This window comes from Macrobrachium rosenbergii, chromosome 39 (assembly GCF_040412425.1).
Source record: "Macrobrachium rosenbergii isolate ZJJX-2024 chromosome 39, ASM4041242v1, whole genome shotgun sequence".
Classification (NCBI taxonomy): domain Eukaryota; kingdom Metazoa; phylum Arthropoda; class Malacostraca; order Decapoda; family Palaemonidae; genus Macrobrachium; species Macrobrachium rosenbergii.
In genome coordinates, this window is record NC_089779.1 from 2,744,646 (window position 1) to 2,759,081 (window position 14,436).

The 14,436-nt window shown below is 40.2% G+C and overlaps 3 protein-coding genes across 9 annotated transcripts in view; all 3 read left to right on the forward strand.

Annotated features, from left to right (window-relative positions):
• The first annotated feature begins 1,724 nt into the window (after nt 1–1,724).
• On the forward strand, nt 1,725–2,759 carry LOC136825594 (uncharacterized). Its single transcript, XM_067082178.1, has one exon. The coding sequence runs from the start codon at nt 1,725–1,727 to the stop codon at nt 2,757–2,759; it is 1,035 nt and encodes a 344-aa protein (XP_066938279.1).
• A 1,053-nt stretch (nt 2,760–3,812) lies between these two features.
• LOC136825595 (uncharacterized) lies at nt 3,813–4,478 on the forward strand. Its single transcript, XM_067082179.1, has one exon. It carries the CDS (start codon nt 3,813–3,815, stop codon nt 4,476–4,478), a length of 666 nt encoding a protein of 221 aa, XP_066938280.1.
• A 423-nt stretch (nt 4,479–4,901) lies between these two features.
• Nucleotides 4,902–14,436, forward strand: part of LOC136825650 (beta-1,4-glucuronyltransferase 1-like) — a 73,538-nt gene continuing 64,003 nt past the window's right edge. For 2 of the 7 annotated variants that reach the window (XM_067082292.1, XM_067082297.1), the window contains exon 1: nt 7,950–8,077. Coding sequence is in view for 1 of the 7 variants with exons in the window: in XM_067082289.1 (XP_066938390.1) it covers nt 9,555–9,594 (40 nt within the window). In the remaining 6 variants the exon portion in view is untranslated. The other 5 variants (XM_067082294.1, XM_067082295.1, XM_067082290.1 and 2 more) reach the window with 4 other exon arrangements.

Genomic DNA, 14,436 nt, shown 5'->3' on the forward strand with positions numbered 1-14,436 from the left:
ATTTGCAGAAAATCCAGGAATTGGATAGTGAAAAATTGGATCTAACAGATCCTGTAGGGCAACCTGACCAAATTATGAATCAAGCAGAATATAGCCTAAAGGTAGGCACTGAAGTTCATAGACTAAATTCCTCCACCACGAGTCTTCTACCCGTAAGAGGTGAACCTAGTGCGCCGATATTGCCTGTTAAAACTACTGTGAAGTTACCCAAACTAGACCTCAAACATTTCAATGGTGACGTAACAGAATGGAATTCATTTTGGGAACTCAATGAAGTATCAGTATACCAACGTCCTGATTTTGAGAATATACTTTAGTTTTCTTATCTGAAGGGCCCATTGGAAGGTGAGGCTCTGGAACTGATATCTGGTTTTAAATTAGGTGATAAATATTTGCAAGTAGTGAACGTATTGAAAGAGACCTATGACAGGAAAGACGAAATCAAGTTGTGTTTAGTTAGAAAAGTCTTCCAAACCGAGACCCCCAAAGCATACAGAATTGCTACAAGGGTGTAGAGTGCAATTCGAATGCTGTGTAAGATCATTGGAGAGTGAAAGATTGGAATTGAGTGAATTATATACCATCTTGCTCTACAGAAAACTACCAAGTAGTGTGAGTGAAATAATAAAACGAAGGTGTGGAGGAGACTGGTTGAAAATTGACACATTTATAAAATATCTTGAAGAAGAAATACACAATTTGAGGGTCTTTCCACAGACTGAAACAGCAAAAGCTAACAGCCTACATTGACAACGGTATCTGCTTTCGCAATAGAACAACGGCAATCTGAGAGACCAAAAACAACATCGGTAAGGCCTAAAGAAAGTACGAACAAAGCCAAGGTACACCAGGTTAAAGGACGTCCACTTTGCGAAAGCAACCACATCTGTACACATTGTAAATCCTATGCAACCAGAGGAGGAAAGATAGAACGACTCAGAACTCCGGGTCTGTGTTTCATATGCGCATCCAGTCAACACTTCAGTTCCGACTGTGACAGGCAAGGTTGTAATAATGGTTGCAATGTTGGACATCACAGTCCTATATGCAATAGATACCAGCCAAATAAATCTAAGGTAGGTGGGGTACAAGTTGGAACACTCTCTTTGACGAACACCGGACAGGGAAATAAGAAGATTAGGAAGTCGATCTTACCTACAGCCACAATTACCCTAAAGGGTAAAAGAGGTCGCAATGTGCGAAAGAGAGGGTTGTTAGATTCCCACAATAACCCTAAAGGGTAAAAGAGGTCGCATTGTGCGAGAGAGAGGGTTGTTAGATACCTGTGCCGAAAGATCATTTATAAAGAAATCTGTTTTTGAGGGACTCCACTATAAAAGCAAGGGAGTTGAAAACATATCATTGAGAGGTTACTTAACTTCTACACCAGTTAAGGAATGTGAAATGGTGAACATCGCTGTACCTCATCCGGGTAGATTAATAAATATGGATTGTATGGTGGTCGACGAACTACCAGAATATACAAAGAAATTCGGCGTTAAGAAGACTTACGGCTGATAGAGATTTTTATCTACCCGTGGAGAAACAATCGCCTATTGAATTGTTAATAGGGGTTGACAATGTATGCAACATTTTTCACCCAGGGTTTAGGAAATTTGAAAATTTAGTATTGCTACCAACCATATAACTGAACATGTAGTTCTCCCACCAAGGAGACTCGTGTCTCCATTTTAAAACTGGCAGTGGAAACCAACGACATAACTATGGCTGAAGGGGCTACTCAATTAAAGGATCCAAGGGAAGATCTTGAAAGTTTAGGGAATTTGGATCATTTAGGTATTGACTGCGGTGAAATAATGGAACAGGAACGGAAGGTATTAGAGAACGTTGAGAGTACTATAACTTACTCTGAAATTGACACACAGTATGTTGTGGCACTGCCTTGGAAAGGTAATAAAAGGAGATTAACTTCCAACTTTGGGTTGGCTTTGAACAGATTAAAACAACAGTCTGTGAAGTTTCAGAAGGACACTCAGTATCTAGAACACTACCAGAAAATTCTGAAGGATCAGGAGGATGGGAGATTCATAGAGAGAGTGGAATATTTTAAAACAGAAGTCTGTCATTTCTTGGCACATCATGGTGTTAAAAAGGACAGTGCAACAACCCCTATTAGGGTAGTATTTGACTGTTCGATTAGACAGGGGAAAAGTGGATTAAGCTTGAACGATTGTTTGTGGGCGGGACCACATATAACGGCTGACCCACTCAAAGTTCTGCTGCAGTTTAAAACGAAATCGTTTGCTTGTATTAGTGACATAGAGAAGGCATTTTTAATGGTGCAACTCAGGGAGGAGGATAGAGACTATACTAGGTTTTTATGGTTGGAAGATCCAACAGACCCTGACAGTAAATTGTTAGTGTATAGGCTTAGAGTTGTTTTGTTTGGAGCTACGTGTTCTCCCTTTCTGCTGAGTGCAACAATTAAGAAACGCCTGTCTATGGTAGAAGGTGACGTAGAAAGGATAAAAAGAGGGCTATATGTAGATAACTTGCAGTTCACTAGCAATGATGATAATGAACTGGTGATTTCTTTCTTTGAAGCAAATATGATATTTGCACAGGCACATTTGTGTCTGAAAGAATGGACGAGTAATAATGACTCGTTGCAAACTATTGCTAAAGCATATGGGATTAGTGCCAGAGAACGAACAACTCATAAGGTCTTAGGTCTGAACTGGGACAAAGAAAAAGATACCTTGACATTACAACAGACGACGATAAATAAGTCCAGCTAGTATTGAAAAGTGTTCTCCCTGTGTTTGTGAAAAAATAGAGTACAGGAAATAAACTCTAATTCCAGAGGCGGTCTTGTCCTATGTGCCTACAGATGATAATCCCAGTGACTGGCTGGTGTGTGGGAAAAGGGCAGAAATGATCTTGGATAGTTCTTTCTGATGGGAGGGACCTCCCTGGTTAAAAAAATTCCTCTTGGCCAATAGATAGGTCATGGGTTGGTGGATCACTTATGCAGGGTAGGGAAGAGAACATTTTGGTCAACACTGTAGGGGACAGCCTGAATGGTAATACTCACTTGATGAATTGGGAAAGATTCAGCGAGGTTAAAAAGGTCTATAGGACCACAGCGTGGATCCTACGATTTTTGAATAATTGTAGGAGTTCAATCAGTATGAGGAGGCATGGTGAATTGACCTTGGAAGAACTCCAGCAGGCAAAGAATGAGACCATTGCCATCATACAAAGGGAATATTTCCAAGAGGAATACGAGAGTTTGATGAAGGGGGTAAGAAAACCAAAACTAATTCTCATACACCAGTTGAACCTTTACCTGGACAATGGGGTAATAAGGTGCAAGTGTAGACTACAACATGCACAGTTACCTGAATCTGTTAACTTCCCATATTATTGCCGAAGAGTTACTATGTTGCTCGGGTAATTATTAAAGAACATCGTGATGCATAATGCTCGTATGGGTGTAAATGCCACTGTGGCGAGTGTCAGACAGGAGTTCTGGATTCCACAGATAGGACAACTTACTAAGAGTATAATACACAATTATGTTATTTGTAGGAGAATGCAGGCCCAATATGGTTCCTCCATTACCTGAGTTCAGGGTGCAATGTAAGCAACCTTTAAATACCACAGGCGTGGACTACCCCGGCGCATTGTGGGTTAAGGGGAAAGGACAAAGCCCTGAGAAGGCTTATATCATCCTATTTACATGCCCAATAACCAGAGGCATACAAGTGGAGCTAGTTGATAACCAGTCCTGTGACTCGTTCCTCGTGAGTTTTAAAAAATTCTGTAGCAGAAGAGGTTTCCCAGCACTCATGTTGAGTGACAACGCCACCACATTTGTAGCAGCATCAGAATGCCTTAAGACCATGTCAGAGAATCCCAGGGTAAAAGAACATCTGTTAGATATAAAATGTAACTGGAAGTTCATTCCAGCGAGAACACCATGGTTTGGTGCTATATGGGAAAGGCTGATAGGACTTCTGAAGTCATGCCTAGAAAAGATCAGAGGCCAAGCCTTGCTCAGTTTTGAGGAATTGACCTGTGTGCTGGTGGAGCTGGAAGGAATTATCAATGACAGACCATTAAGTTACACGCCCGGGGACTTGAATCAGCTGGAAATTTTAACACCTAACCATCTGATCCTTGGACGAAAGCTTAAGTCCTTCCCAAGAGAAGTAGTAAATTGGGAAGAGATTTCCAGTGACCCTATCTATGGACGGAGAGAGTTCACCGAGAAAAGATTCCTCTATGTACCCAAGTTGTGTGACAACTTGTGGAAGAGATGGGAGAGGAAGTATTTAACGTTAAGAGAGACCCATCGAGTAGGAATAGTGCATGGCTCTTGGCCCAGGATAGGGGAAGTTGTCCTCATTCATGACGAGGGGCCAAGGAGCAAGTGGAAGTTGGGCCAAGTGATCGAGTTATACGTGGGGGAGAGACAAGGTCCCAAGAGTGGCTACTCTAAGAACGGCATGTAGCCAGCTTATGAGACGTGTAATTAAGTTATACCCCTTAGAGCTGTGTCAGGAAAATGAGGAGGCTCAATCCTGACAGATGACATTCAGTCAAGAATTACTGAGCAGGAGGACTGCTCAAATAGCTGCAGAAGCCAGAAAGGCTTGACAAGAACAGGACTATTGTAAATCATGTAGGCATAAGTTTTTCTTGCGAGAGTATGTCGAAACTTTGACGAGAGAGATTGTACTTTTCCGCAAGTTGTAGTATAGTTTTTTATATTTAAATTTACGTAAAGTGGAAATGCGTATTATGTAGAAGAAGGATATTACGTTTGGTTGTGTTTGCATTTAGCAATGAAAGGCATTGTTTTAGCTGTTTCAGTTGTAAGTATACGGGCAAAAGTACTTAGCTACCGGTACCGGTAGTTGAGGTTTGGTGTCGGTCAGAGGTGGCCGTGAAGTCAGTCTCTTCATGACTTTGATACAGAGTGGTTCAAGCTAGTGGGGACTCGAGAATGCAGCCATAATTAGCGGTGTCTACAAATCCACTTAAGTATTCCGATTCATCTTAAAGTGTATTTAGGGAAACTTCCTTGCGGTGTGCTTTAGATGAGGGTCATGAAATAGAGATTGTGCTCACACCAACCTAACTATACTGTATTTCAAACTAGGAACACCTGAGTGCGCCAATGGTAACTTCATATTGTTAGTTTAGTTAATATACACAACGCAGTGTATTGATATAATCATAATTTGAATTAGCATAAGAACAAAGTAACCTGGGTGTTGTAGCTTGAGACGGCCTACGATTTGGGCCATACTTATTCTGAGGAGTCGGAATAACTACGAGATCCTTAAAATATTGTCCCAAAACATTATTTCATTAACATACAATAACATATATAGTGTGAGATGCATTTCGTTAGATTACATATTCACTTCCTAAGCTGTCACGACGTCTCCCATAAAGATCGTGGTTGGCTGCAATCTATTTCTCAGAGGGCTTAAGACATATTCACGTGGGTACCTATAAAGAGAATTTTATATGATCCGTCAACATCTAACTCAACTGCTCTATCAAGAAGGCTATTAAGAAAGCAAACAAAGTATACTACAGAGGTCCCACAAACAATAAACAAATAGATTTTAACGATAACATACAGCTTCCTTGCGACGAAAATATAAAAAAGCCACTAAACACCTCAAATCTAATAATCTATTTCTCATTATCCCAAATCCATCGGGAGTTCGCTGATTAACGTAAACTTAAATAAAAAAAGATCAGAATATATGCTCCAGAGAGTTTGGGGATTTTCGTACACATAAATTGGAGTGAGGCTGACCTGGTTTTCCACAAGTTGCTGTCCGTACAAAGGGAAGATGTTGGAATCTGCCAACGTCAGTCAAACCAACGATATGAACCTGTCAGGAAGACGCTGGAAATCGGATTTCACTGTCGAGTTAATAAGGGAATAACCTATTTTCCATCCATCCTTGGTCAACAGTCATCTACAACCACCAACATCGTACTGCAAAACCTGCGTATGCCTTATATACAGTCTTGTCACACATCATTTGTCCATATTTTATGTCAACAGGGATACTGCAGAAGTATCCGAAATTGTTGGTGCAACATGTATAGTGTTTTTATGGGCCTTTTCATCTTCATATAATATATTATTATAAATATTCACTGATTTCGACCTCTCTTCCTTGCTTTTTAATCGTCCAGTGCTAAAAATTTATCTTTGTTAAAGTAAGAGGGCAGACAATGTAGGCTGCTAGCATGTGAAGAAGTGTGCGGGAAGCAGTGTTTTCAAATTAAATTCGCCAACGGGCGAGACGTTTAGCTTTAGAGTCGTCATAGAGGGGTATGGTTTCACTAGGCTAGACCTTAGTTATGCTGTTCTTAAAACCCCTTTTCTCTACCCTGTGTACTGGTGAGAATATTGTCATATCAGGCCAATCCCCAGCTAGGCAGAGTTTTCAAGCAAACAGCGAGAGCTGCCTCACCGTCACAGGACTCTAGACTCAGCTGCCACATCGCCCGGATGTGTCCGGGGTGTCTTCCAAACATCCTTTGTTTTCACCTCCTTGTTCAAACGAGGGAGAAAATTGTTATTCCAACAGATCGAGAAATCTTAAGCAACTGATCACTGCATTAGCTAACGTAACTGTGAGTCTGATTTGACAATTGCTCCCAATTCTCTTTCCCTTTGAAACACTCATTTTTCCTTGTTCAGGTTTTCCTCTCTTAAACAGTCACTGACTAAGAAATCCTAGTAAAACATATTCCATAACGCCCTGAGAATTCAGACAAGCGATTCACCAAAAAGAAAAAATCATTCACCACCTTCCCCAGTTACAGCTAGAGAACTGTTTGAGTCACTGAATATAAATTTTATACATTTACGTACAGTAGTAAAACTACCTTCTCCTTGGACTACGAATAAAGCGAGAATTTGCGCACACTTAAAATATTCATCAAAAAGTTACTCATATACCCCAGAACACCATACTGCCTTAAAATGGGAGACTGCAGTATCTGCAAAAATACGAAACTGAGAAAAATGGTAGATACTGCAGTTTTCCACTTTAGGGCAACATACAATAGAACATATAAGCCGGAAAGGTCCACATGACGCAATATACACGGACGGATCTAAATCACGATAAGCAGTAGTATCCCAAGAGTTGCGTGCAATTGCATCAGCTGTAAAAGTAACTGAAGAAACACCATTCAATAATTTTGTGACTTTTAGTGACTCCAGAAGCGCTTTACGAGCTGTTCAAAGTTACAAACCAAAAAATAATAATGTACAACAAGTACAGCTATTACTCCATATATAAGTTAAATAATGATCGGTACACTACAGAAATATGTTGGGTCCCTGCCCATATGGGCATCAGATGAATAGGCTGATAAAGCAGTCCACATGACAAGATCAAATTAATGTAATTATCATCATTAATTATATAAAACATAATAAGTATTATAAAAAATGGAAAAATATATGGAATGAAGAACCTATAAATAATAAATTAAAATAAAACCTAGTTTTAAAAAATGGAGTTCAATATACCAAAAAGTAATTCTGAGAAGCCTCCGACTAGGCCAATCTTGCCAACACACGAACGCCTCCTAATGAATAATCCACATAAACCTGCTCTTGAATGCTCGGAATGTAATGAAAACAACGAAACATTTATTGTGTGAATGTCCAAAGTATAATCAGCAGCGAACATCAAGTTTTGGAAATAAGTCGATGAGTGGAATTTTGTCACAAACTTCAACATTTGTAATTAATCCAGTTATAAAGTTTATGAAAAATTGTAATTTAATTGACGAAATATAAATAAGAGAGAGCTGATAATCAGCTAAGTGGTCTGGTAAAACTATTTTTAAAATAATGATAATAATGAAACCTGATAAGCGAACTCAAGTCATGTCATCACAGAGAGCGACTGCTGACCGTCCATCTTTCTTTGCAGTCACCAATGCCGAAACCAGGACCCACTCTGAGTGGGTCCTGGCCGAAACAACCCAGTAGTATAGGACTCGAGGATTCCATAACGTAGCCTGGGGCAGGCGACACCATCGCCAAAGGAAATACCATTACGTAAGTCCCATTTTCTTTCCTCGCTTGCTGATGTGGTATTTAGAGGGGTCCATTTGTATATAACAGTGAAAAGAAATACCTCTATATAATTTTCCGTTTCTTTTTGACTATGCATAATCTGATTTTAACTGAGATTCGTTGTTCCGTTGTGAGAATTCCCCGGCGGCCTACACGGAGAAGCTGGTAAGATTTAATTTATTTTCTTTTAAATTCGTATTCTACCCATGTCTTAATTTGCACACGAATTTAAGCTCAGATATGCTTCGTACATCCACCCGTCCAGTGTTAATGGTGACTTTACCGAAGCTACAAACCGCAGAGGTAAGACCGCGACCCGTAACTGGACTGTGGTGGCCTGCTGCAAAGGAGTCTTCTTTTTATGTCCCGTAGTTTGACAGTCAATACACCCTCTTTGTCATAGGAAGTACGTACTGAAAGTTGATCAGAAGGGGGGGGAAGTTGTTCGACAAAAGCAAAGCTGGCACTTTGGCAATGTAAAACCTAAAATCAGCTGGAAGTATCTGGAACCGTCTCCCCCCTCCATTGCCAAACATCAGGTGAAAACACCTCAGGTAAAAGTGAAGACAGATGACTGCGCTCAGCCGCGGCTACCGACACAGCGGCTTAGTTGTGTACAAAACCCTGCGCGTGTCGCTAGTGTATAGTTCGTCCTCGTATCATCCTCTAATACCACTATGTGGTAGTGCTTTGTGTGGAGTTTATTTGCAACGGGGCACGCGAGTTATCAGCGCAGTCACAGGAAGGGTAAGGAGATGCTTCTCTTTTGTCCGCAGACCTCAGTGACGTTACTTGAGTGTAGATGTTTGCCTGTCCAGAGTAAGTGAGATCAGTACTATCCTCTTCTTCGCCTCCTCCTCCTCCTCCTCCCCGGGAAAAAAAATAAAAAAAAAGTTTGTCTTGAAGGGCAACGGCCGCTCCCTTGGTATTTTCACTTGAAGGCGTTCGCACGAACGCACACCAGAGTCACGGAGTGATTACTCCCACCGAAATATAACTTCAGTCATTATGCGAGTTGCGTTGAAGTCACCGGAAATAGTAAACGCCTCATCGGCATTTCATGCCTCGCGGAAAGAGAAGAAATTTTTGCGCTTTTAACCCACTACAGAAATAATACGCAGTCACAGGACGTGTAAGTCTTGCCATTACGAATACATACTGTATATAGTGATTTCAAAAACTGTGAAATAAAAGAAATCTACCAAGGAGAACGGGAACCTTTCTAATTTATTTATTTGTGTTATCCAATTAATGAAGGGGGGTTAAGTTCACAAACACTCCACCAGGTGATCATGTATTTTTCTTCTCATTTGGTTTCTGAGATGAGTTGTCATGTGGTTGGTATGCGTTAACAGCCAGTTGGGAAAGAGAAGACGTGTCAAGGTTGATTTTCTTCGAGATCTCTGTGAAGGTCACCGGCAAAAACCCAAGACCAGTGTTTGCCTATAACAAAGACCCGATGGCTGACCGTCCTATTCCCCCCTTTCACGATCTGATGGGTGAGGATTTTTTTTTCTAACTTTATAAATAGTGATTAAATAGTGTCGTAACGTATAAAATAGTGAAGAAATAGTGTAATACCGGATGCTTTCAGATTTAATAAGTTCTGTGTTTTGTAACGTGACTCTTGTTGTTTTAAGTGAAATCAGAACTTCTATTATAACTACGACTGCCAAGGTACATAGTTGGCGACTGAATCTGTCGCCGTTCCTTCTACATATATGTAATTCTTGAAGGGTCCGTAATGGAAAAAGTTCATGCCAAATAACAAGCACGAGATTTGCCATGATTTTTGGTAAGAGAGCCTAGTCACTTCGAGTATATGAGAAATCAAATGACTCATGTTTTTGTTAAAAGAAAAAAAGAGTACTAAACTTGGCATTGGCGCTGGGAGTCATTGCAAGCCACCTTGAACCTGAGTGACCTTATGGAAAGATATTCTCTCTCTCTCTCTCTCTCTCTCTCTCTCTCTCTCTCTCTCTCTCTCTCTCTCTCTCTCTCTTACACAACAATTATTGTACAAATCACCTTCGAATTCCCTTGAGCTTCTCAGAAATGGAGTGCGAATATTTCTTGGTGTAATTCAAGCAAAATACTTTGCATATATAATTCAAGGCCCATCTCTCAAGGCAACGCAAAGTCGCATTTCAAAGTGAATTAAACTTACTCCTGAAGGCTTCGTTTGGAGGTATAGTAAGAGAAATGACAAAAAACGCCCTAGGCATTCTTAGCGTCGTGGACATAACGTATCCGAGGCAGAGAAAAATATATAGGCAGTCCCTAGACGTAACTCAACCAAGATTTCACCAGGCGAGGCAAACTTTTATCAATTACACACTTGATATTAATCATTTCGCATAATTTGTTTCATGCGTGAAGAGAACTACCACAGCTAGGCTTCATGCGAGAGTAATCCAGTGTTCCAGTAATCAGGGAATCGTAATGTTATGATTTTTATTTAATTTTTATCTGAAGTCTTGTGCAGTGAAAAGAAACGGTGCAGTGAAGAATGTGAGAATGCCGCTTCACTGGGAAAACGAGCGATGTAGACAGGATGGAGGGGTGACCAAGGATTGGACTGAGGGACTGAGCAGTGCAGGGGAGGCAAGCGCTGGTGGGGTGTTTGAGGGAGACATTGCAAAATTTGCAAATCCCTGCTTCGCTTGAGTGCGGCCCATACTTTCTCACTTATTTGTTAGGTAAAGGTCAGATTTCAAGTTCTCCAATGTTGTGCTTCCGTTTTTGTTTGACAGCAGATCATGCGGGTGTGAGGTTAAATGATCATATCATGCCGTACAAGAAACATAATATATACCGGCTTTGGTACGGTACGATTTGTTTGTCAGCTTGCAGGAAAGTTCGGCAAACGGTCTGCAAGCAAGCGCCTGCGCGATTGTTTCTATGTACGGTTTGGTGTTTTATAACCGTGGATGATCGCCAAGGAATTCATTTAAATTCAGTGTCTTATAATGTTTCCGTTTTGCAAAGAAGAGAACTTTTCATTCCATTCCACCAAACAGGATTTGAAGTAGAGGCAGACCTCAGCAATGGCCGTGTGGTGATTCCTACGGTATTATTATTTTGCAAGCATTTGCAAGTGCATGAAAAATCAAGCATACAGGAAATCCATCATTTAGTCATTTAGTGCATTTATTTTTATTTTATTCACTGTAACAATACTGATATTTTTGGCGATGACGAGGTTGAGTTTGTATGTCGTAATGGAAAGCTTTGTATATCTTATTTGTTTCTAACCAATTGCTTAACTTTTACGAAAGAGCTAATCATTTATATTATATATATACAGTATATATATATATATAGGCCCATATATAGGCTATATGTATATACATGTATATAATTATGAATCAGCCTAGCCAGATTTTCATTGCACAGTTATAAGATCGTACCGGTAAAATAGGCATAATGTCAGCTTCTTGTGCGGTATACTCCCCCCTCTCCCCCTTTTTTTTCCCGGTCACCGGTTAGGGTGTAGCGGTTCCATCAATTTTTTTTTTTTTTACAACTAAGCCGTCGTTTTTTGGTATTCATACCATCAGATTTTTTCTTTCAAGTAAGTGGCGCTGTTGCCATGTGTGCAACCCTCAGCAAATCACGTAGCTGGTCATTTCCAGTGTTTGTACAACAAGGGTCTTTCCTAGTTAGTGACCCCGGTGTGTATATACTCTTGGGGCGTGTTTAGTACAGATCCGTTCAGGATTACCGTAAAAACATAAACAAAAGACTGTTAAATATCACGAAGAGAATGACCCCCAAGAAATATTAGTCATAGATAACGACCCCCCCGAAAACCCTTGGGGGTCACTATCTAGGAAAGATCTCCCCCAACAGTTGTCTTAATGCCACTTGGTACATAGCTTAAGAAACTTTCTAAGGGCTGTTAATCATTAAACTGTGACACTGAAAAATGCAAGAACAATTAAAAATGTTGTGAAAAATCCAAAAGAAACCCACATACTTGATAGTCCATAACGCTGCACTGACAGAAATTTCAACCAAGGTTTGCTTCTGATTTATGAGACGTCTCTCGGCGTTTTTCATAGTGTCCACGAAACTTGTCGAATATGACCCGCAGTTATTACTTTTTAAAATCAGATGACTTGAAGGCTGAGAGCAGTTCCTTCAGTCAGCTGTCATAGGCAAAGCTTGATGAGTCCTTTAGTTTAACTTCTAGAAGCCAGTCTTATGCTAGTATTTTTCACATTCTTCAGTACTCTATTTCGTGTACATACATACATACATACATACATACATACATACATACATACACACATGCATATATAGCCTGTATATATATTATATATGTGTGTGTGTGTGTGTGTGTGTGTGTGTAAGTAATGCACCAACAAACATTTTTCCAATTCTTCCAGTAATTATATGTGAGTTTTCTGTCGGTAAATTCTGATAATTGAGCGCTTGTAACGAAAAAGTCAAGAACTGGGCCATTGTAATGAATAAGCAAGTAATCAAATAAAACGATAGTGATCTTTTCAGCTTCTCATGACGACCCTGAGGCCCCCTGAATCTAGAACATAGTTTATAGGGGAGCAGTCTATATACCTCCTGGTATTTCGTTTTGAACCATTTTCTCAATATTATACCTTCCACGACGCAAAATAGCGGGTATTTTGTGTTGAAAATATTGTTTTTCGACCATGAATCTTAAGGGACTGGATCACCTGACTAGCTGTCAGGTGTAGCAAATCCTGAAATAAAACATGTTTCTGGTGACGTGAACGTATGTTGATCTTTGAGCGAGGTGTATTGATGCCGTTGAAGAACGAAGCATTGTTTAATAGTGTAGTAGTTGGTGACTTTTTAAAGGTCAGTAGGAGGACCATAGGCCTAAAAAAAAAAGTAGACCTTAGTTTAACCAGACCACCGAGCTGATTAACAGCTCTCCCAGGGCTGGCCCGAAGTATTAGACTTATTTGACGTGGCTAAGAACCAGTTGGTTACCTAGCAACGGGACCTACAGCTTATTGTGGAATCCGAACCACATTATAGCGAGAAATGAATTTCTATCACCAGAAATAAATTCCTCTAATGCTACCCGAGAACAATATCGACCCGTCCAACGAGGAACTACCATAGGCCTAACAGAAATATTCTTCCATTTGTCCGTTGTACCCTACTGCTGATATGCTATACATTCTGAGGAGAGTTGCCTGGTTTCCATTCGTTTCCGTCGTCGTGATAAGATTTTTCCTCAAGACTTTCAGCCGAGTGGATTGATTGTGTTATTTCCCTTTGATCATCATCCGGTTTCCTGTTGACATCAGACATCAAGCTTAATGGGGACCTTAAAAAGACTTCAGCACTAGTTAAGAGGAGGTCTGTTCATTTTCATTTCTCTGTTCTGTGACGTGTGGTAAAAACGACTGATAAAACAACGTTGACGAATGTATAATAAATCCCATCGATTCCGGATCTGTCCTTGTCAGTTGAGCGTCCTGTGTTAGCCTAAAATGCCTTGTTAGAAACGTCCAGATGCCGTCTCCATCGGCCGGGCCAGTTTTCTTAATGCTTGGTGGGAAACATAGCAGTTGCTGGCATAAGGACATCCGTCTGTTATCTGCTTGTTATTGCTTTAATTTTTGTGTGCTGTTGGGATGGCATCAGTCTTTATCTTTCAACTGGGATGTGGGTACCTGGAATGATTTTGACGTATTTATTGGTGTTGTGTGTAGGTTTGTAAGCGTGCTTAAATATGCTAGCGGGGGCAGTTATATTTATAAAGTATTATTATTATTATTATTATTATTATTACAAAATGGGTGGAAGAAATATTCGGTGACTGAAAGTGTCCTGAAAGGATTTCTCTCTGTTGCAGTGTGATGACAAGCTTGTCATTTGTAACTTTCAGTACAGGAAACTAAACAACCAAACATCTCTCAACAGTTTTGATTTATAAGTTCAGGTTATTCTTCAAAACTGTTAAGGCAAAGGAAAAAGAATTAGCTGAGCACATTTCCTCCGACTTAATTTAACAAAGGGTAGGCCTATAGCCAATGAGGTTTCAATTCGCATGTGCTATGCATGCTAAAAATTGTGACACGAAATTGAGTGACAATATAATTCCTGTGGCGCTGCTTCGCAGTAAATAGTTATACCACCACACGTGCAATACTGCCTCGGTTAACGAGGGCGGCTTCGTTCGACGGCCTCAAAGATTTGAAATTTCCGGTAGACAAATCAGGTCACTCTTGGAAGCGCGTCTTCGAAGGTCTAGCAAATACGTATGTCTGAAGGACTCGGACAGAAAAATACAAAATATAAAACATTAAAGAACAAAATATAAAACATTAAAGACATAAAAT

Coding starts and splice junctions, on each gene's coding strand:
- LOC136825594 (XM_067082178.1), top strand. CDS start 1,725: ATGGCTGAAGGGGCTACTCAATTAAAGGATCCAAGGGAAGATCTTGAA.
- LOC136825595 (XM_067082179.1), top strand. CDS start 3,813: ATGTTGAGTGACAACGCCACCACATTTGTAGCAGCATCAGAATGCCTT.